The 24,789-nt window shown below is 37.9% G+C and overlaps 1 protein-coding gene across 1 annotated transcript in view; it reads left to right on the plus strand.

Moving 5' to 3' along the window:
• The window catches only part of LOC132092700 (disks large-associated protein 2-like), a 126,171-nt gene that overhangs the window by 63,527 nt on the left and 37,855 nt on the right, over window positions 1-24,789 (plus strand). The window contains exon 3 of the mRNA XM_059499051.1: window positions 11,711-12,861. Within this exon, the coding sequence (XP_059355034.1) occupies window positions 11,711-12,861 (1,151 nt within the window). The remainder of the gene's footprint in view (window positions 1-11,710; window positions 12,862-24,789) is intronic.

Here is a 24,789-nt window from a genome sequence, read left to right on the forward strand (position 1 = left end):
AACGAGACCGGACACAGGAAAAGGGTGAACTTATGTACTAACAAAACCAAGGGTAATTAATGACATACAGCGGGAACAATACATAACAAGTGGGAAAATCAAGACAAGGCAGACAGGAATTACAGAATACAGAATTCCATAAAACTGAAACTAACTGAACATAATAGTGTATTTTACAAAAGGAAATATGAACACAAATAAATACAAAATGTTTGAACAAAAATACAGAAATATTGTCAATGACAGTGTTCACATGTGCAGTAATAATGTGATTATTTTCATTAATCAGAGTAAGGACTTAATTGCAGTAAAATGTTTACATGACACAAGAAAACCATTTCAGTCCAATTTACATGCAATTTACATAATTCTGATTATTCACTAAGAAGTGAGATTATTTTTTCATCATTATTCACATACTCTACAACACAAATGATGAACTCAAGCATTAGGCCTTTTACTAGCAACTATCCACTTACTTAAATGCAAAACATGACTACAGACCATACAGTCTATACTACAGATGTATTGGAAGGTTGTTTGATACATTGATGAACATCACAATGTCATGATCACACAAGGTCCGTTATTAGCAATGAATCTTTCTACACTGCATAATTAATCTATTATTTACATCATGTCTTGTTTTCGTTTGAGGGTGCTTAGCACGCTTTAGCACTCCTGTAGGTCTTGGCCTGCTTCAGAAAAATGTCACAAAGTTCATTCATGAAGTTCTGTGAACAAGATGCAGCATCCGTATAGCTCTGAAAACACACTGGACGACACACACTGAATCTTTCACTTTGGTTCATTTCCTTTATTTGGCTTAACCCCACAAATAGTTTACCCACAGATAGTCACTCTTAAAGTGAGACAAAAATGCACAGTGTGTATGAATTATCTACATAGATGAATAAATAAAAGGTATTCATTTAGCTTCATATGAACAATTCAATTTGTTAACACCTGAGCACAAATCTTTAAAAACTGTACTTCAAAAATCATCCTAATTAATTTTAAAAAGGTTTCATAGAATGGCCTACAACAAAGGACAAGCGAGGGTATTTTCTGACTAGACGTTGAGAGTTTTTGTGTGAACCACATAAACAGCTTCTAGAATATCAGTGTTATTATATTACTGGGACTTTATTCACTGAACTTCATCCAGCATGAGAGAAGTATTCAGTATTAGACTAGGCCTTGTGTCACTGTGAAATCAAAATGGACGCTTCTTATATTTTATCAAATATAACGGTGTTTAGAGAAATTAGAAAATAACAACGATCCAATCAATTCTTGGTGGATAAAATAAAGCCCTGTAAAAAAAAATCTTGTTTGAGAAGCCATTTCACTCAGATATGTCACAATAGAGAAGAAAAAACAGTTACAATTTCCATGACTTTAAAGCCTGACACTTTTGTAGCATTTTAAGTTATGCATGACATTTCTTACAACATGACCCCGATAAAGTGGCCGTAACATGAATATATATGTTTAGCGATGTAGATGCTGTCAGATACAATGCACTTGGCTGTTCCATCGTTCAACAAAATTTTCTTTGTCAAGGCTCCATTAGACTGTGCCTTTTTTTTTGCAAAACAATAATAAAAAATAATAAATCACACTGTTGAAGTCTGAAGAGACATACAGTTAATGTGCTGATGAAACTGGAAGCATCAAAGCATGTATTCCTTTACTCTTCAGTTTATCGTATTGTTGGGAGAAGCTCAAGTGGATATGTGACGTCACAATTCGCTCAACATCTAAACAAGCCATTGTACAACAATTATGTTCAGTGACACTAGTGATGCATAAACGACACACTTCATCTTTAAAACATATTAATAAAGATTCAAAAAGATAGAGATGGCTCCAAATCATGGTTGGAAAATTGTTTTTTCAAATGTGTTTAACATAGCTATTTAATATTGTTATATATGGTATTTTTGATGTGTGATTCACAGATGATGTTGTTCTCAACCTCTCTGAAAAGAAGGGGTCTGTTTAGAAGTAAAGGAAAAAGAGATTTTATAGTTCCCATAGAAACAATATTCTTTAAATACTCTCAGTATCTGATGGACTGACAGTACCTTGCAAGAAAAGACAGAAACATCTTCAGTTAACATTTATCTCAGGTTTTTATTAAAGTTTGATTATTTTATTTATTATAAAGTATTTATTATCCTATTATTTTTGTTTTCTTATCTGTGTGTAAAACGGTTCATTTGGCCCAGTGGCAGCAGCGGTTATTCTGAACTCCCCATTGATTTCATCTAGTAATCTGATTTACTGTATTTGCATCACATGCTAAGGAAACAGCGTTTGCCTTTCATTAGAGGGGAGGCATCTCTCGTAATTGTGAGCTTAACTGATTAACATTTAGCTTTATGGCAGTATGCTGCAGTTCCCATGGTGATATAATGGCATGTTCAATTATAACTTGATGAGGACCATTAAAATGTACATTTACATCCTTCTTTCTATTTATTGTTTCTTTATGTCAGTTTTTTTTTTCTTCATTTGCAATTAAAATGAATTTCACTCACTTTGGAGATATGGAAGACAACTTTACCTACCATTAGTTTAAAAAGAATTCTTATTTCACTGAAAAACCAAAAAGTGAAATTAATCAAATTAAAATGATTTCATATAACTGAAATATTACTGAAAATGCATAGTACTTAATAGAAAAAAGTTACAGTAGATCAACTCAAAATATGATTACATTAAATTAAGAATTGTACTTCTGTTTGGCACTCAACAAAAGTGTTACTTTTGGCCCTTGTGTATACAGTATCTAGATTTCTTGAAGTGTATAATTTCTTATTATTCCCCAAAAAGTATTGTATTGATATTTTCTACCAAATGATTGCTTGAAACGGCTTTATATTTGAGTGATATAATGGAAAGTGTTTGGTTCATGTAAATAATGGCCACACATTTGGACAGTTGAGCGATTTTTTTGACTCATTCTTCATTTTTTCTCAAGATTGGTACAACCTTAAAATATTTTTTTATTCGTAATGTATTTGCATAATATAAAATATGTTCTTAAATGACATATACCCCTATAATCTGACACCAATATTTAAACTAATGACAGGTGATTACGAGGGTCCTCAGTTAGTCCCTACAGGTAATCGTACCCCTCCCTTCAGTGATATCTTTAACAGTTTGACTCACATGACTGGATTGATGCCTGTTACTCTGCTCTCGTCTTCAGTGATCTTTTGTTTCACTTGAGATTTGGTGTGGAGGTGGGAAGACTTGATAATGCCGAGTTATGCAACTGGCACTGGAGAAGATACAAGTGCAGCTTGCCTTAAGTAAATGTAGTTCATTTTCTATCTCATCTGTGAGGTGCTCGGGTGAATTGCCATGTCCTCCTGGGTCCTTCCTGTTATTCAGTAACTTTTGAACTTCTAAAAAAAGAAATAACATGATGTGTTGTAATTTATTGGCGTAAAGGGTATTTTTTTGGCGTATAAGGTCTGAGTGGTCTGGAAAATGTTCTAGCTCAGGCACTTTATTAATTATACCTTGATATTTTTAAGTAATTTGAGGAAAATAAAGAGGATGGAAATAAAGAGCTGGAGATAATATTCCATTATTTAGTGAGGGTTTGAGAGTTAGCGTAGGCTACATGAGAGTTGAAGTTATTTTTGAAAGATTTTATCCTTTCTGTTATAAAGAAATATTTTAACCTTCAGATTTCTGTAATTTTATCAAAATGAAAACCAAAGTGGAATATTTTAGAACAGTGGAACAAAATTTAAAGGCCCCATGACTTTTACAATGGTTTGTGAATTAATGGAAAATGATTAAATAATAATGATAAAGGATAAGGATCATTTAAAGATTGGAAAACGTTTTAAGAATTTATTAAGTTTTAAGACTTTTCAGGTCTACAAATCACAATTTTAAACTACAGCCTATACTTTATTACCTGGTTTTTCTAGATGTACGTATTATGTGTGCCTGTGTGTGTGTGTGTGTGTGTGTAATATGTGTAAGATTAACTAGTAATTTTATTTGATACAATTCATAGAAAGAATTGTACCTAGAGGACTGTAGATTACATAACCTGTTTTAGTGTGTACTAACATGCATTCTTAGATTCCACATTCTGTGACATCAGTGCCACATATCTTTGCTATTTTTTTCCTAGGATTGCACAATTCTAATTATCTCTGGTTGCTCAGGTAGTGACCCTGAATGTGTCATTGTGTGTAACTGTGTGTCAGACAAGATGTCAGATCGCATGGTTGTCTTTCTTCGACTTATTTGGTTGCCATAGCAACCACATGTTCTTTTATCATTTTCTGTAGCAATGTGTTGTAAAAATAGAGAAGCAACAGAGGAAATGTTGGGAATGTTGCATATTTAAACCTCGCTGGGTTCCGGTGGATTCTGCTGGGCTGCTTTGACTTGGAGGCTCAATAATAATTTTACAGCAAGATTCATTTACTTTATCCTGAGGTCATCAGGCTTATGAGCTCTTTATCACACAGCCATCTAGAATTCAGCTCTGAAGTATACAGATGTATAAACTGTAATAATTATTGTATGAAATCCAGTAACGGCTGCGAACAGCAGTCCTGCTGTGAATTACTGTCATCTCTGTGTAACAAACTCTAAAATCTGCTTTTCATGGTCAGAGTTCTCAGCAATGGTTACCATGACAACTCTGTGTGATATCTCATTCTCTTTGATATACTGCAATGGATTATGGACCCTGGGCATTATGTAAGAGGAGATTTAGCACTAAAGGTGTTTCCTGCTCTGATTTCTTCTCATGCACATTGGCATCTATGCTTTAATTTGTCATTTACTGATATTAGCTGTTATCCCAGATGATGAGAACACATGGTTTGGATGTTGCTAGCTGTTTTTGTATCTCTTACACACAAAAAAAGAAGAAAAAGAAGAAGAAAAATTTAAGTGCATTTTAATATTGGTTTAATCAAAAACCATGTTTTTGGTCAGTTTGTCTAAAAGCAAAAATGTTTCTCTATAAAGTATTTGATGTTCAAATGCTTTTTGTTGCTTTAAATAAAAGTTTGTAAAGTTGTAATTCTCCTTGTGGCTGGTTGGTTTGCTTCATGACTTTTAAAGCCTTAAAAAATACCTTAAAAAAAAACCCTATGAAAAAAAAAAAAGGGAAAAATATTTCTGGAACCAGCACCACTGAAAATGTTGGTGGGCACTAAAACACTCTAAAGCCAGTTTATGCTGATGGTGAAATTAAGGTGTTGTGCGCATATAAAAAATAAGATTATTTAACAATAAGAGTATGTAACAAATATGAATTGTTTATTTTTATGTTGGTCCAAAGTATATTTTTTGTTAGTTTTGTTTGCTTTTCATTGCATCTTGGAGCACCTCACATAAAGCTTTCACATGGCTTTAGAGGTTTCCCAAAACAGACTTTTATTGCTAAATTTTTCTTTGAAAAGAAGTTGAAACAGACCTGAAAGTGTGGTATGATAAAGTGGTCGTTTAAAATTTGACTGTCAGCCATAAGACTGCAGGTTTGAGCCAGGATCCATGCAAATCCATGTGAGCTATCGCCATCGAGCCCCTGGTTGATCAAGGTGAAATTTCTCTGCAATGGGTGCAGTGTAAGTTGCATAAAAGCAACCATACTTGAAACTAAACTACAGATTTGTGCTCTCCTGGGAGTTCAGGGCATCTCTTTTCAGTGTTTTAGGCTTGATGAATTTAATTTAGGTTTTCTAAATGTTACGTCAGAAATATACAAACCCTTTTTTTTTCTCTTGTGGTCATAATTCTTTTGAAAGAATTGAAAGAAGATTCCTTTTCTGTCAGAATTAGCATACTTTAACTCACAATGAATACTTATATAATACATTTCATGCAAAGAGAGAGAGAGGTTTCCTGCTGGATCCCATTAGTCAGAAGAAGGGAGTCTATCTGAAAGACAGTTAAATGCTTTATTTATTTATTTATTTATTTATTTATTTTCTTTTGGATATGAACCATGGTACTATAAAGTGAGGAGCTCTATAAAACCAAGAGAGAGTAATCCTTTACCATTCCCCAGACAATTTTACGTTTTAGTTTTTAAAGTTTTATATAAATATACATTTTAAATTATGTTTAATAATATTTTGTCATGCTGAGTCTGGAGAAGTTTTGTCATGCCCTTACATTTGTGCTTTTTTCAGTTTCTTATTAACATCTAAATGGTTAAAGTCTAATATCACTGTAATCAGCACAAACTGGGCTGTAATAATATGTGAGCAGCATGTATGTACATGATTGCGTTTTTGAGAAAAAAAATGTTATGCGTGGTTAGGGAAAAACTAAAAATGTTAAATCACTTGAATAAGGCAAAAAAACACATACAGAACAATGGTTCCCAGGATTTTTGAGAACTGGAACTTGTAGCCTAGAATTTTTCTTTCAAAATTATGTGAAAATCATCTTGTTTACTCACTCACAGAAAACAATATATTGATTAAAATTTTCTAAGACACTTTCTGTTGGTAAAAGTCATATGCGAGTAGGCGTCAACTATCATGAATATCATTGTGATTTACAGAGGTGGAAAGTAACGAATTACATTTACTCGCGTTACTGTAATTGAGTAGCTTTTTTGTGTACTAATACTTTTTAAAGTAATTTTTTTAATCTGTAATTTTACTTTTACTTAAGTATATTTAGTTTGAAGTATTGTACTTCGCTACATTTTAAAACACATTAATTACTGAGTAAAAAAAATAAAAATAAAAAAAATAAATCGCTCCCTGGAAACTACGGCAGTAAATAATGGGCAGGAGGGCAAACTGGCGCTAAATCACAAGAAAGATGCAGACGGACAAAACAGGCGTTAGTGGTGCAGACACCGCTGAAAACGAAACCCCGTCACATTCTGAAGTTGAACTCGAAGGAAATGAAGTGAACCCCTGGTCATATGTATGATCTATTATGCAGTGTAAGCTGTACTTGCCTAGGAAGACCAAACTAGAAGCTTATAAAATCTCGACAAGACATCAACCCTTTGCAAGAATGTAGAGGTAAGCTAAATAATTGCATCGTTGCATTGGTGGTTAAAATGAAGCTTTGACATTTTAGCAAGAGGTTTTGCACAAATTAGCCAAAAAGACAGTGGTGAGGAGTGTGCTATTTTTGTTTTAATGATGTGCGCGCGCATTTATAGTGCTTTCTTTCACTGTGTGATTCAGTCTCCTAAAATGCATTTAGAATGATCACAAAATTGAAGATATAGGGGCAGAAAATTCACATATTTATATAATTTCATATATTAAATCAAAATCACACAAAGAATGCCATCTTTTCCTCCAAAAATCATCATGAATATATACATACATATATATAACAGTTCAGTAAACAAGTTAATTAAGAGACTTGCGTTCAGACACCATATTGCCTTTTTTTAGCTCTATTTCTACAACAGAAAATAATTCCAAACACAGCCACCAAAGCACAGTTTTGCGTCTCTGAGCAACGTGACAGTGTTTCGTTCCTGAATGAATCAACCGTTTAAATGATTCGGTTCAATCGCAATGACTCACTTATTAACAGTGACTTGCTGACACATACTGGCCATTTTAATTTCACATTTAAAGTATCTTTTGATTTTTTTAAATAATTAATTTCTTATCATTTCAAATGAGTATTCAACATTTTATGTCTTGTATATCAAAACATTATTCATGCATTTGTAACTGCAGGTTAAATGCATTCTTGTCCTGCACTAAACAGTGTAATACATCTAAATGCCACTTCCAATGAATCTTCATTTCCTCTGCATTAAAAGATGAGTTTGTTGATACTGATTTGCCTGGTAACAGCCCAAATGTTTTATTATTCTAAATAACTGATTCCTTTAATTAAAAACAACTAGTTTGAGATTAATAGACCTATCCCAGGGGTGTCAAACTCAGTTCCTGGAGGGCCATAGCCCTGCAGAGTTTAGTTCTAACCCTGCTCCAGCACACATATCATGTAGTTTTCAAATAAACCTAAATGATTAGATTAGCTGGATCAGGTGTGTTTAATTAGGGTTATATCTAAACTGTGCAGGACTGTGGCCCTCCAGGAACTGAGTTTGACACCCTTGGCCTGTCCCATTTTGACTCCCTCCCACTGTTAAAATGTAACTAAGTAATTTTTACTTTGAGTAAATTTTAAATGAGCTACTTTTTACTTTTACTTGAGTAGATTTTTAGACTGGTACTTTTACTTGTACTTAAGTAAAATTTCATTAATGTAATGGTACTTTTACTTGAGTAGAATATGTTTGAACTCTTTCCACCTCTGGTGATTTACACCTGAGAAGACAAAGGCCTGCACAATGAGCTGCATAATGAGCCGTTCAGTCAGCTGTGCCAATGAGAGGGAGGGGTTACAAGAAAGAATGTGAAGACAAAATAAATCTATATAATTTTATGTTTGTAGTTTATTTAGAATATATTTAATTATCCCACAACATAATTTAATATCCACTTGGGAGTTCAGTTAAACAGTTTATTAGGAACAATCAAAGCTGACTTTCAAACTAATTTTTTGCACCATTAATCAAGTCACACAATCCTTCAGAAATCCTTTTAACAATCTTATTTTCTACCAAATAAAAAAAAAACATTTATTGTTATTATTATTATTATTATTATTATTATTATTAATGTTGAAAAGAGCTGAGAATATTTTTCAGGTTTTTTTAGGGGGGATAAATTAAAAGAACACCATTTTTTGTTACATTTGTTACAGTTACATTTATTTGTTACATTTATATTATTTACATCAAGCTTTTGAAGTGTATAGTGTTGTATATTGTTATTGAAACTTCATAATGTTTCACTTGATTATACATTTAGTCAGGAATTATAGTTTGGAAAAAGTCTAACTAGTAAAATGTTTACACGTTATGTGAAAACTAGTACAAGTATATAAATGAATAAAAAGAGACTTACTCATGTTTATGATCTCTGCTGAATAAAGTGCTTCATTCTTTTTTTTCTGAGGAAATCCATTTCTCAAATCCTCAACCACATCACATCTTTTTGGGGTGAATTATGTCTTATTCCTCTCATCGCGAAGCAAACAGTAAAATAAAAATTTGAAGAACAGTCTCGCTGCTTTTTCTTCTGTTATGGGCGTATTCAAGCCGCGCGCTTCAGTTTGAATCTGAATAGTGCTTTCAGCGCGGGGACGTGGTCACATTAGATATAATGAAGAGAGACATGAAAAACGGACATTGCGTTGTTTTCATATGGATTACTTTATCACACAATATCTGTTTTCGGCGGCACTTGTTTAGTTTAAAAGTAGACATGTCAAGCTTTCTATAGATATCTCTCTCATGTCTCTTCGTTGAGTATTCACGGAGTTACAGTCAGGTGGGAAGGAAGTCGACCGGAAGTTGAAGTCGGCCGCGTGCCGCCATCTTGTAGCAGAACTTCACTTGCGTTAGCATCCCATTGACTCCCATTCATTTTGGCGTCACTTTGACAGCGAATAACTTTTAAACGTTTAATAACGTTTGAAGACTCCAGTTGTCCATTATTTATTTCTAAAGATACACGACAATGTATAAAGGGCTCCATTACCTTCTATGTTACATTATGGCCCTGTAGAAACAGTTTTTGTAAAAATAGGCTAACGATTGCGTCATAACCACTCGACTCTCTGTCGCACAGTAGAGAAATTACCGTACAGACAGGAGGAGAAGCTCGCAGGCAATCGGGGAGACGTCAAGAGAGAAGCCCATAGATACAAGCCCTGGCATTACATTTTAAAATACTATACAAAATAATTAATCAGAATACTTACTCCTGCTCACTCACGCCAAAGAACTCCCCGCTCAAGCTCGCCGTCTCTGCAAGATTAACGATGGTAGTTTGCACACACAGCTAAGATTTACATATGTCATACAGGTTGCTGACGTCATCAAGCTTAGTTTGAGTCTGCGCGTCAGAAACGGAAGTGCTAAAAATCGCTAAAAATGGGCTTCACTTGTCTCAATTGAGTTCCAATGGGGTCGCTGTGTCCATTTCTTTTACGGTCTATGTTTACAGTTCATTTTAGTGAGGTGTTTGTAAATGAAGATCAGCGCAGACAAAGGCTGCAGACAGCACACCTTGTTTGTTATCTTTATTTTATAAGTGCACAAAGTTTAGTTTTGTTGTTATTATGTCTGTATCCAAAAAAAAGTAGACCCTTTACAGATTCGATTGATGTATTGCTCTTATCTGTACGATTAAAACTGAAAGTGTAATTTAAGTTATTTTCGGGGTTATCAGGAGAAAATGACTCATAACGTGTATCCGCGTTAATCGACTCCAGAGGGTTAAAGAACTTATTTTGATGTGTTGAATAACATACTAAATCGCATGTAAAGTACTTGATTAGTTTAGTTTTATAGTTTTAATTTATTAGAATGATATTACATATTACATGATAACACCCCAAACATTTGATATTACAATTTAAATGTATAACTACAAATATATTTAAATAAATGAGATTCGTGTTTCAACAGAAATGACATTAAAATATATTAAGTTTATATGCTTGTCAGTGCATTTTACAGTACACTTTAACTATTTCAAAGACAACAAGTAATTATGAAATGGCATACATGAAGATGCACTTAAGTCAAAAACAATCTTAAATTAAACCAATTGCATTTAATATAAATTTAACTGCATTTAATAAAATTATAACAACTTATTTTTAAAAAATTTAACACGTTATGGTCTTACATTTGTTATATCTAATAATAATAATAATAATAATAATAATAAGTAATGCAGAAACCAAACAAGAGACTGGCTCTGTCCAAAATTGGAGTAGGTGCAGTACTTCTTTTGAAAAAGTAAAATAGAATGATTATATCTGGGGTGCCTAATTCTACTCCTGGATGGCCAACATCATTCAAAGTTTAACTCCAACCATCTCTAGCAGACTTGTCTGTAAGTTTGTAGTCATTTTGAAGACCTTGATTAGCTGATTCAGGTTTGTTTTATTAGGATTACAGCTAAACTCTGAAGGACAGTGGCCCTCCAAAAACATCCATTCCATATAGCATGAATGTAATCCAGACTTTATTTACTACATTAGTCATGTTGTCACTGACATGTGACTTACTACCATCATTTGGATAACTTTACTTCTAGTCACAGATCCAGATGATGCTTTTGTTCCAGATGATTGTTTTATGAATGCCATGATTTCAGACATACAGTACTACTCTTTTCACATACCCTGTTTTTGAGCCACTAGTAGGGAACTATGTATATTTAAATCTAGCCAATGTCTTTATGAGTGAAACTTTAAATTGATTCATTAAAAAACTATGTCCATCTGACATAAATATAATTTTATAATCTTCCTAAGCCATTGCTAGTTACTTGATGGTTTTGAATAAGTTACAGAGGCTTGAACTCATCTAGCAACTAGGGTTTAAAAAATGTTCAAATCACATTGTCTACATTCGCCGAAGTTAAAGTTATTTTCTTCCCAAAATAAAAATGCAGGTTATACAGGTTTTTAATGACTTGAGTGTAAGTGTTGAAAGAATTTTTATTTTGACCAATAAGTTTAACCTCTTGTAAAATGAAATCTTCAGAAACAAGAGTGAAGACATTGTTGTGCGATATAAATAAACTTAAGACTAGTCTAGTAAACCTGCTCATCTTTAATATTCTTCTCTTTATTTCAGACCAGCAGTATTCCTCCTGGTCACCACCCCGAGATTTCAATGAGGATAGTAGCCTCGCTCCACCCAGGAACATGAAGGGCTTATCAGGTGGTCGTGCAATGCACCAGATTCCCACGCTGCCGCCATGTGGACTGGTGGAGTGCGAGCATCTCCATGACCTGCACGGCATGCATGTGTCCGATCTACGCCACTCCTACCTGCTCAGCCCCACAGAGACCTACGCCATGGACTTCCATCACCGTCTGTCCCCCCGCAGCTCCATTCACTCCGACTGTATGATCATGTCACCCGTTGCGCTAACTTCAACTGCCCCTGCTGACCATATCTCCAGCAGCACCTTTCCCAGAATGCACTACAATTCACAGTACTATGACCCAGCTGCCCGGGAAGACTGTGCAGCCATCACCACCTCAGCCACATCCGCCGCTGCTGCTGCAAAATCCACCTCTCACCATATCAGCAGCAAGAGCAACCGCATCCCCGCAAACCTGCTGGACCAGTTCGAAAAACAGTTTCCGCTTCATCGCGATGGATTCCACACACTCCAGTACCAACGCACATCTGCCACCCCTGGTGGGGAGCAGCGTAGTGAGAGCCCCGGTCGTATCCGACACCTGGTGCACTCTGTACAGAAGCTCTTCACCAAGTCCCACTCACTGGAGGGATCGTCCAAGATGAATGGCACCAAAGGTGACAGTGGAGGTGGGGGAAGCCATCACCATCACCACGGCAATCATCACTCATCCAAGCATGGCAGCAAGCGCAGTAAAAGCAAGGAGCGCAGGCACCGGTCAGGGACGGGGGGCTGGTGGAGCTCGGATGACAACCTAGATAGTGATAGCACCTACCGCACAGCCAGCGCCTTGAGCCGCCACCATCATGAGCACGTAGGTCACAGTTTCCCAGAATCCATGCACACTCATTTTGGAGACCACTCACTCAAAACCTCCAAAAGCAACAATGATGTCAAGTGTTCAGCCTGTGAGGGCCTGTCCATGGCACCTGATGGAAAGTTCATGAAGAGAAGTTCCTGGTCAACACTCACCGTCAGCCAGGCCAAAGAGGCCTATCGAAAGTCCTCCCTTAACCTAGAGAAGCCCATGATGCATCAGGACCTTAAACCATCATTCCGGTCCTCACACTACCTACAGGTAGGTCAAGGCTTTTTTTAAACACACCCACTTCCATCCTTGAGAAGGTGATATAATGAAGCCCCAAATGCCTTTAAACCAGCAGTTAGTTGTATGATGGGAAAGAAAAAAATGGTTTAATGGTTTCTGTGTAATGCTTCAGTCTGTTCATGAAGGGAATTTGTATTTTTGTTGCATGTGTTTTGTGTATCAACACATATCTGCTTTGATTTTGGTGTAGATTTTGACAGAACATTCCCTTGGACATTGAATAATTGACAAAGATATGCATTTTATTAATTTTGAATGTTAAATCATTTTGTGATATCCTTCCTGAGGCTCAAGCAGTAGAGCATGGCTTATGGGCATGATTTCAATTTGCCAGAGAAATTTTGGACCAATGAGATTTTGCTATAGGCAGGGCTACCCATAAACCCAAAACATACTGTAAGCAAGTATCTAAATGCTAGTCAAGCATCGTTTTATGTATTTTCATTGCAGCATGTATTTGGTGTAAAGACACATGTGTTTAAGCCCTGTTGAGGACTGCAGTTTGTTACCAACGGTCAGACCAATGCAAGACCATTGACCGCTGACATACAGACCGTTTCGTCACTAGTTTAAAACCAATAAGGGATGATTCAGGGATAAGGGATGATTTGGGGAAGTCGTGGCCTAATGGTTAGAGAGTCAGACTCGCAATCGAAGTGTGGTGAGTTCGAGTCTCGGGCCGGCAGGAATTGTGGGTGGGGGGAGTGCATGTACAGTGCTCTCTCCACCTTCAATACCACGACTTAGGTGCCCTTGAGCAAGGCATCAAACCCCCAATTGCTCCTCGGCCGCCGCAGCATAAATGGCTACCCACTGCTCCAGGTGTGTGTTCACACTGTGTGTGTGTTCACCGCTCTGTGTGTGTGCACTTGGGATGGGTTAAATGCAGAGCACGAATTCTGAGTATGGGTCACCATACTTGGCTGAATGTCACGTCACTTTCATGAACTTACAGAGATTGTGCTGTCATGATGGTGCCCTTGAGCAAAGGTCTTTACCCCAGGTTACTCCAGGGTGACTGTTCTTGTAATAAAAGTAGCCTTTGGATGACAATGTTCACATGAACATTTAAATTATACAGGCCCCTTGAATGATATAGTAAATGTACTGGTTTTGAGCTTCTTTAAGGAAAAACAGTCTTGTTTGGTCCACTTTCTTTTTGTCAAACAAATGTGTGTGGGGCAAAATGCAACTGAATGCAGTAACTGATTATCTAGTGTTACTGTTTAAGGCCTGTGAGAATCATTGATGCTTAAGAATGGGGGATCAGTACAAAAAGGATCTGTGATGTAGTGTAACATTAAAGCGTGTGGTAGTTAGAAACTTTTATTTAATAGATAGCTACAGTATATGTTTAAATTATGTCTAATCAAATAAATGCAATGATATACAACATTTCATAACTTTTATTTTATGTTTTAATGCCAGAGGAAATATAAGTGTATAAGTTTTTGCTGTTTTGCAGATAAGCTTCAAAAGTGGGACTTTTATATTTACAGTGCCCAAGCTTTTATATTGACAGTGCAGAGAATGCCAGCATGTTTTAAAAGTCAAAAAATCCATATCAGTCCTCTACTGATTTCATTCAGGTGATTTTAACATGTCTGTCGAAATAGATATGAATTAAATAAATTGTCATACTGTTGAATTGAATTGAAGTTTTATATTGCCTCTGATTCTTATTCTGATTTATGGCACAGGGCACACATAGGTCGTGCTGACTGCTACACAGTTATTTAACTAATCTGTTCCTGACATCTAACTGACATCTTCCTCCTCGAAGGTTAATTATGGCATAAGTAGCACAGTAGTCTCCTTGTACTGACAAGCTAAGCACTACTTTGAAACTTCAGCTCATACTGTACAGCATTGTTATGTTTGCATTGGAAAAAAAATTAAGCCTGTCCTGTTGTTGACCTTATTAGAGACTGTCAGTGCTCGAGACAGATGACAGCCTTGCTGAGTTGTAAATGGCATTCAACTGGATACACTCACTAATTAACCATTCACTAATAACTGTGAACTTCAAATCTGATTTCATTATCAGCTTTCAAGTCAGCTGTGTTCCAGTGTGTTTAACAAACCAGATGTGTATTGTACATACATTAGATTAGAATAGATTAGATTAGATTTTATTGTCACTGTGCAGAGTACAAGTACAGAGCCGTTGAAATGTAATAGAGCCAATGAAATGCAGTTTGTAGTGGTTTAATGGTTAGTAGTTTAATACATGGTTTGTAGTGGTTCAATGTGGGTTAAGGTTAGGCTTTGTGGGAATCTGAATTAAGATGACGAGAAACATCCAGACAAGCTGTCTCAGATGTTTATTCTAAATTCCCATTTCCTTTTGTCTAGCTTCATGTGATGTATATGAATAGACAAATTTGGCAATTGTTGGTTGATAGTATTACACCATTTTAACAAAAATGATACATTTAATGTGATTTACTCTATATTTGTCTTACATAAATGTAAACACTTAAAAAAAAGCAAAGTTTATTATGATATTCATATTTTTTATTGTTCTCTGATGTGTATGTGAAGTTTTATTTCAAAATACCCCACAGATAATTATTTATGGCTTGTTGAAATTGTCACTTTTAGGGTATGAGCCAAATCACATTGTTATTTGCCTTTGTCCTCTTTAAATGAAAATTAGCTGCTGCTCCCACCTCCCTTTTCAGACGAGTGCGAAGCTCAGTGTTGCCAAGTCCACAATTTTCCCACGGTTTTAAGCAACCCCAATAACGTGTATTTTACCTCACCAGAATGGGATTTTTATCAGGGGGTCCCCCTCAAAACATGAGTGGGCTAGTTTTAGTAGCAATTGGGCGGGTTTTGTTGTGAAAACCTGGCAACCCTGCCGGAGCTTCAAATGATCATGCTCCTGTGCATGTGTTACAGTTTAACTGGTGGTGACCTTGTTTATTGACTTCACATTGCTTCCAAATGCAATTTTTAATTACCACATTCCTATTTACAATCATTCTAGTAACACGTGAAGGCAGCGTTAGTGAAAACAGGCAGAAACAATGGTAGCTTTAGCAACATTAGCCTTACAGAGAGCCAAGAAGATCTTTTGGAAAACAAAATGTGATGCGTGGTGCTTACGGTGTCTGTAGTCTGGACGTTTGCGCACAAAGTGATGGTATTGATTCCCTCTTTCAGAAGGAATCTTTGCACAGCTTCAGCTGACCTGAGCCTCTTTGGGGAGGCAGTCCGGTGTAGAATGTTAGCACAAATGTATAGGACCTTTCAGTTTTTTTCCAGGACATTTCCTTCGAAAATTTAAGTTTACCACCGTGTCCTCAGCGGTCTGTAGAGACTCCTATGTTTGTTGGTGCATCCCAACACACAACACTTTTAATGGCTCTTTGGTGCTGATATTGTACCTCCAGAAGCTACAGCAAGAGAACAGTAATGGAGGACTGCAGCTTCTCACTCAGGGCTATGTATATGATAATAGGGCAGAGAGCATCACAAATGGTATCATATGTACGGTTGGGTATCGTTTGAATTTGAACGTTTCCAATTCCGATTCCTTGTTTCGATTCTGGTTCCTAACGATTCTCGATTCCGATTCTTTTAAGAGGCAGGGTCATAAAAGTTTAGGATCAGGGTTTCCCATACATTCATTAATTTGTGGCGGCCCGCCACAATATCAACGCTGACTGCCACGAATTGATTCAGATTTTAAACCTATTTAATATGGGTACAATTTTATTTTATTGTAGAGCTGCGCGCTGCTTGCTCCCTCCCTCTCACAAACTGACAATGGAGGCACGCACGACTAGCCCCTCCTCTTCGAACACGATCTGAATCAAAACATGAGCATGCGTTAGTTACAGATTGTATTCCCCCATCGAAGATTGCAGAATCAATCCGGAGTTGAATGGTTAGTAATGAACACTGTTGCTCAACATAACTCTGAGAAGTTAGTCTATGTTAAGCGCTGTCACGTTTCCATTACAGATTTGCGCAAAACTTTAGTGTTTTTTTTTCTAAATATCGATAAACAACTATTGCGAAATCACGGCGTTTCCATTAACTGATGTTATGCGACTAAAAACGTCATTTTTTTCCTCTCGCGATCAGTCATTCCAAAAATCATGGCAACGGACGTTGGTAGGTTTATATATATCACAGCCACCAGACTAGACATTATATTATTATTATCTCCAGGTTCAGGTTGGTGTGTGTTGGTTTTTGTCCACCTCAATCTCCAGGTTTGTGTGTATGTGTCAGAGTCTGTGTGTGTCCACCTCCAGGTCCAGTTTGGTGTGTGTGTGAGCCTGTGTGTGTCTTAGTCTGTGAGTGTGTGTGTTAGTCTTTTTGAATGTTTGAGTGTGTGAGCCTGTGTTTGAGTGTGTCAGTAAGTTTGTGAGTTTGAGTGTGTGTGTGTGTCCATCTCCAGGTCCAGGTTTGTGTGTGTGTGTGTGTGTGTGTGTGTGTGTGAGCAAAATTTGCAACAAGAAGTCTGTGGAGCCGTCATAGCATAGAAAGTGTAGCAATGGCATAGCAATGTAGCAATAGCAATGTCTTTAAAGGGATAGTTCACCCAAAAATGAAAATTCTATCATCGTTTACTCACCCTCAAGTTGTTCCAAACCTGTATGAGTTTCTTTGTTCTGCTGAACACAAAGGAAGATATTTGGAAGAATGTTTGTAACCAAACAGATCTCGGTCCCCATTGACTACCATAGTATATATTTTTTCCTACTATGGAAGTCAATGGGGACCGAGATCTGTTTGATTCTGTCATTCTTCCAAATATCTTCCTTTGTGTTCAACAGAACAAAGAAACTCATACAGGTTTGGAACAACTTGAGGGTGAGTAAACGATGATAGAATTTTAATTTTTGGGTAAACTATCCCTTTAAGGTATCTGACATTAACCCCCGGTTTCACAGACAAGGCTTAAGCCTAGTCCTAGACTAAAATGTAAATCTGAGCTGTTTTATCGAAAAGAAACTTGCACCGACTGATCTTAAAACATGTCAGTGCCTTTATTTTGTCATAAGATTCACACCAGTAATACTTTTTTCGAAGGAATGTTTATAAAAATTACTTAAATGTCCTAATTGAACTATGGCCTAATCCTGGTTTAGGCTAAGCCCCGTCTATGAAACCGGGCCTAAGTGTTGGCAATGGAAATGTGTACTTGTCACTAAAAATATATGATATATTTATGATATATATAGTGAAGTGACATTCAGCCAAGTATGGTGACCCATACTCAGAATTTGTGCTCTGCATTTAACCCATCCGAAATGCACACACACAGAGCAGTGAACACAAACACACACACTGTGAGCACACACCCGGAGCAGTGGGCAGCCATTTATGCTGCGGCACCCGGGGAGCAGTTGGGGGTTCGATGCCTTGCTCAAGGGCACCTAAGTCATGGTATTGAAGGTGGAGAGAGAACTGTACATGCACTCCCCCCACCCACAGTTCCTGCCGCACTCGAACTCACAACCTTTCGATTGGGAGTCCGACTCTTTAACCTTTAGGCCACGACTTCATATATATATATATATATATATATATATATATGAGACGTGTTTGTGAATTATTGGGATTATAAAACAATGAGTGGGTGGATTTTTACCATTATAGACTGGTTGTTTTCACACACTGCAGCCAGACAACTGTTAAAACACCTTATAAAAGTGATTTTTTTTTGCATTCTATGGCAGATTTAAAAGTCCAGTTATAATGTATGAGATTGAAACCAACTGGATTGATTGATTAAATAAAAAATACATAAACCTGGTTATTGTATTTTTAAAACACTCAGTTTATTAGTATTACAAAAATCTTACCAGTTTCATTTATGTATGACTGACAAATTTAAATCCCATTAAGTTTATTAATGTTAAAATTGTTTAATCAAAATGCACTTTAAAATATGTTGCCTCAAATAAATATATGTAAATGAATGAATGAATGCAACACAATTGTTTGCATCAATATTTTTTAACTTCTAATGAAATTAAATTCAACCAACAAACTACACTTGTAGTTTGCTCCAACTATTTGAGTTGTGGCCCTGGAACCAATTCGTCTTGTGTATTTCATTTAAAAATCAATAGCTAACACATCAATAGCACATGCTAAATGTTCATTAAATGTACATGCTAAAGTTACAAGTAAGGCATTACTTGTCATTTTATATGCAATTTAATTGCATAAATCTTAAATTCAAGCCTAAATAATTTTTAGCATAACTTTGTTTAAAAAAGGACTGTCGACTTTTCATTTTCATTGATTTGCATATTTTGTTATCTTGGCAAATCTGAGTACAGTTTGGGGCATTATTGAGATCTTTTTTTGAAACTCAAGATTAGGGCCTTCCTCTCAGCTGTACTGGAAATTCCAGATTAGCATGAATTTCTGTTTTCCGGAAATCTGGGAAGGAGGATTTCAAAGGTCTTCGGCTCCTGATTAATCAGGTAGCTTCCTCAATGTTAGCACAGCTCTGTGAAGTGCGGCTCATTCATTTGAAACTTTATTTTGCATTATTTGAAGATCTTAACTCCCTTATCAACTATAAATCCTGGAGGCATTTCTGTCTCCCAGCAAATAGAGTAAGCACACTGTTGTGAAATGACTGAACTTGCAATAATAGCATGCAATTTCACACTGAGTGGAAATGTCTAAAAGTATTCTGCAGTCATCGCTTCAACATCTGAAGGTTCCTTTTTTTTCTCCCATTTAGATTCCTCTAATCCTGCTCTTGAGTGGAGTTATATCTATATATGCACTTCCTCACTGTCAGTGAATAATGAATGTTCATTTACAGTATATGAGTGTATTGTCTTTAGTGCCTCCATGTGGTACAATAATGTACTGTGACCACCTGCTAACGCTCATCTGGAAGATTGGAAATCTAATGAGAAAAAAATTTAATTAGAGATGTTCCTGGTTCTTAAAGTTTTACCAGCTTAAAGGTTGATTTGTGTTAATATACAGAGAAATGCTGAGGAATAGATTTATGATTCACAGCACTAGCATTAGCACTTGGTGGAACATACATAGTCACAATAAACACAACTGTAAATTTGCAGGTAATAATGTGCCAGGCACTTCAGCATCAGAAATTCCACCACTTTGAAACAATGTCTGCTTAACAGAGAATAAGTGCACCAGTGTTTGTTAACGTAGACAGCGAGTCCTCTTCCGCAGTTTTTTTCCTTACAGTTGTTTTTTGTTTTTCGGCTCAGAAGAAGAGAAGCCCCTCGATCTGGTACACTGCGTCGGACATACAGTATTGTTGTTTAGTCATGTCTCTGTTAGCAAAAGTGCACAGCATTTTTTTCTAATTTCCTTGTAAAGGTTTATTTGGAGTCGTATTAAGTAATTTAGTTTTTTAGTGAGCGGACATTAGCCAGAAAGAGTGTTGGAAAAGCGAGTGCTGTTGGCTTTTAGTCTGGCATTTCTCCCCATATAACTCTGAGTGGATTCGCAGATAGCACTGTTTTTACACTGCATGATTTTACTTGTTCCCCAAAGAGGCTTTCGGGTCCGGTTTGAGAATGACTCAAAAGGGAATGTCTCGGGTTAATCAAGGTAACAGAAGCAGCAGCAGAATCAGAATGAGCTTTATCCGTAAAGTGTGTGCAAACATGCAAGGAATTTGTGTTTTTTAGGAGCTCTTGGTACATAGCCTACATACATATATGACATGAGAACAGAAAGAACGTTAATAGGTAAGACTTAGGGGAAAAAATATATAATGTGGTATACATTTGGAACAGAAGATTTATGTACATATTTGTGCATTACTTACTGCATATACAAATTTGTGTGTTATCTGTATAAGATGGAAATGGTTTAGGGGAAAAACTGTTTTTATGACTAGATGTTGTAGAGCACAGAGATATTTAACATCTGCCTGAGGGGAGTAGACTACATCAAACAGGCTGTAGCCAGGGTTAGAGGTGTCTGTGATGATGTTACCTGCCCATTTCTTCTGTCTGGAGTTCTACAAGTCCTGAAGGTTGGGGAGGTGGACACCAATTATCCTTTCAGCTGTCCTTATAGTCTGTTGCAGTCTTCTTAAATCTGATTTGACCCAAGCCAAGACGGTTATAGAAGAGCACATAACCGACTCAATAACAGTTGAGTCATCTGTGCCTATGGCATGTTGAAATTTTTCAGTTGATGAAGGAAGTACAAGCTCTGTTGGGCCTTTTTTAGGGGTTTCTCCTGAAGTCCACAATCATCTCCACAGTTTTGTGAGTGTTCAGCTCCAGGTTGTTGTGACTGCACCAGAAAGCCAGCTGCTCAACCTCTTGACTGTAAGCAGATTCATCACTGTCCTGGATGAGGCCGATGACTGTTGTCTCTTCTGCAAACTTCAGGAGCTTGACAGAGGGGTCCAGTCATATATGACGAGGGAAAAGAGCAGTGGGGAGAGCACACCCCTGAGGAGCTGAGTGCGGGTGCTGGATGAGAGTTTTTCCAGACTCACTAGATACTGCCTGTATGTCAGGAAGCTGGTGATCCACTGACAGGTGGAGGTGGGTACAGAGCTGGGTCAGTTTATACAGGAGGGTATCCAGGATGATGGTGATGGAAGTGGAGCTGAATTCCACAAACAGGATCCTCACATAAGTCCCTGGTTTGTCCAGATGTTTTAGCATATAATACATTCCCATGTTGACTACATTATCCACAGACCTGTTTGCTTGGTAAGCAAACTGCAGGGTGTCCAATAATTTCCTTCAATTCCAACACCAGTCTCTCAAATGACTTCATGACCACAGACATTAAAGCAACAGGTCTGTAGTCATTTAGTCCTGTGATCTTTGGTTTTTTGGGTAGAGGGATGATGGTGGAGCATTTGAAGCAGGAGGCAACTACACAGCTTCAGTGATCTGTGTGAAGATGTATGAATGCTGGATAGCACAGGCTTCCAGTCAGATGCAATAGCAGGATTTGAAAAGGCATTTCCCCAAAGTGGCTTTCAGCTGCAGTGTCTTGTTTCCTTCCTCTGAGGGAACCGGGGTTACGTCGAGTAACCCCAGACATTTTGTGTGAACACATGAATGAAGGCCGAGTGCTGAGAGAAAATATATTAAAGGATGTATGAATAGATTAATTCTGTAAATGCATCTAAGGGGAAGTTACTGTCTTAAGAAAAGTTTTGATTTCTTTTTCACTGTCCCTCTGTGTAATGCATAATAAAACAGTGCTTATAAACACAGAGCTGCTTTGTTTACAGTTGTTACCATGGAAACAACTCTTTTTCTGCTGTTCCATAAGCACCACCTCCTGTCAGACAGTAGATTTACATTTTCATTTCAGCCTGTCTGAATTTTTTTTCTCGCAAATGCGAAACCAGTAAATGGAAAAGTAGATCCATCCATCCATCCATCCATCTTCTTCCGCTTATCCGGGGCCGGGTCACGGGGGAAGCAATCTAAGCAGAGAACCCCAGACTTCCCTCTCCCTAGACACTTCCTCCAGCTCTTCTGGGGGGACACCGAGGCGTTCCCAGGCCAGCCGGGAGACATAGTCTCTCCAGGGGAAGGCGTCCAGGAGGCATCCGGAACAGATGCCCGAGCCACCTCAGCTGACCCCTCTCGATGTGGAGGAGCAGCGGCTCTACTCTGAGCTCCTCCCGGGTGACTGAGCTTCTCACCCTATCTCTAAGGGATCACCCAGCGACCCTGCGGAGAAAGCTCATTTCGGCCGCCTGTATCCGAGATCTTGTCCTTTCGGTCATGACCCAAAGCTCATGACCATAGGTGAGAGTAGGAACCTAGATTGACCGGTAAATCGAGAGCTTCGCCTTGCGGCTCAGCTCTTTCTTCACCACGACAGACCGGTACATCGACCGCATTACTGCAGAAGCTGCACCGATCCGTCTGTCAATCTCCCGTTCCATCCTTCCCTCACTCATGAACAAGACGGCCCTCCCTTAGCAAAGGGTCCCGGACCCCATACTCCCGGAGCACCCTCCACACCCCTCCCAGAGACTCCAAGAAGGCCGGGTACTCTGCACTGCCGTTCGGCCCGTAGGCACAAACGACAGTGAGAGACCTATCCCCGACCCGAAGGCGCAGGTAAGCGACCCTCTCGTTCACCGGGGTAAACTCCAACACATGGCAGCTGAGCTGGGGGGCTATTAGCAGACCCACACCAGCCCGCCGCCCCTCACCTTGCGCAACTCCAGAGTGGTGAAGAGTCCATCCTCTCTCGAGGAGTGTGGTTCCAGAGCCCAAGCTGTGCGTAGAGGTGAGCCCGACTATCGCTAGTCGAAACCTCTCAACCTCACGCACAATCTCGGGCTCCTTCCCCGCCAGTGAGGTGACGTTCCAGGTCCCTAGAGCTAGTTTCCGTGTCTAGGGATTTGGCTGTCGAGGCCCCCGCCTTGGACTGCCGCCCGATTCTCTAAGCACCGGCCCCTTACGGTCCCTCCTGTAGGTGGTGAGCCCACGGGAAGGCGGCCCCACGTCGCTCCTTCGGGCTGAGCCCGGCCGGACCCCGTGGGGGGAGGCCCGGCCACCAGGCGCTCGCATACGAGCCCCAACCCCGGGCCTGGCTCCAGGGTGGGGCCCCGGCTGCGCCATACCGGGCGACGTCACGGTCCTTTGATGTGATCTCTTCATAAGGGGTTTCTGAACCGCTCTTAGTCTGACCCGTCGCCTAGGACCTGTTTGCCTTGGGAGACCTTAGATTAAAAAGTAGATTAAAAAGTTAATGTAAATTTTTTTTATGGAGCAGATAAAATGTATAATTTTGATCTTTTACTTGGTAGATAATATTATGTTGTACTGTAAGTCACCCGACCAAGATTTTTTGTTTAAAATCAGCCATCTTTTTTTTCATAATATTGTTTTAATGTTTATGCAAACTAAAATGGGATAGTTTTGCTAATTTTATTTGTGATTTGTTGGTATTTGACAAAACCGAGTGAAATGATTAAGTACTTTTTTTAACTTTTCCAACATATTTTAACAATCTATTGATAATATTTATAACTGTGATCATGGTCACTATAAACATGATATGGAATTTTCAAATTGAAGCATATACTTATGAAAAGAGATAAAACACCGTTTGAGGTAGAACAAGGAATCTGTTGTCTGTTACGCTCTGCTGAGGAGATGAATTGGTGCTTTTCTCATGACGCTGTCTAGACATTGTCTTTGATTTTATCACAGTGATGTGGTTCAGAATCCAGTCAAGACACAGAGAATATTAAACTGCCAGTGAATATGTCGGCTGAATTAGTCCTACTATTAACACAACAGTTACCACAAAAACGCATTTTGAATAATCTATCAAAAAAATTGGAAAAATTGTTAGTCACTCACAATGAAAATGAATAGGACCTATTTTTTAAGGATTTAAGAGCAGAAATGTAAAGCTTATAATATTATAGTACAATCAATCTTCTTCTTCAAAAAACCTTCTGTATCATTTGATCTGTAAAGCTGTTTAAGAGACCTATTTTACAGTTAATGTAGGCCTCTCGGGTTTATAGTGTTGCATTGCCATGTCAGTTATTACACTTAGCCTAAGGCGAGGAGCGAGGAGACAAGGCATACACTCAAACAATAGTCTTTTAACCCAAAAATCCAGAAGGTGACACTTGGCAGATGGGAAACACATGGGTAGACATTCAATCTCAGACAAAGACAGACAGCACAGACTCGAACTTAAATGCAAGGGACAGTTGGAGAAACACAGGTGTACAGAATGACTAATTAACTAAACTAGGACAGGAACATGACCAAATAAGGACAAACAGGAACTAAGTTCATGGTAAAACACGACACAGAACAGTTCAGAATCCTTGCATCAGTGTACTATAGTTGTAAAATTGTTTTTTTTTATCAATATTCTTTCTGTTTACATCAAGTATTTTAATGTTTATGAATTGGT

This window comes from Carassius carassius, chromosome 18 (genome assembly GCF_963082965.1).
Source record: "Carassius carassius chromosome 18, fCarCar2.1, whole genome shotgun sequence".
NCBI classification, from domain to species: domain Eukaryota; kingdom Metazoa; phylum Chordata; class Actinopteri; order Cypriniformes; family Cyprinidae; genus Carassius; species Carassius carassius.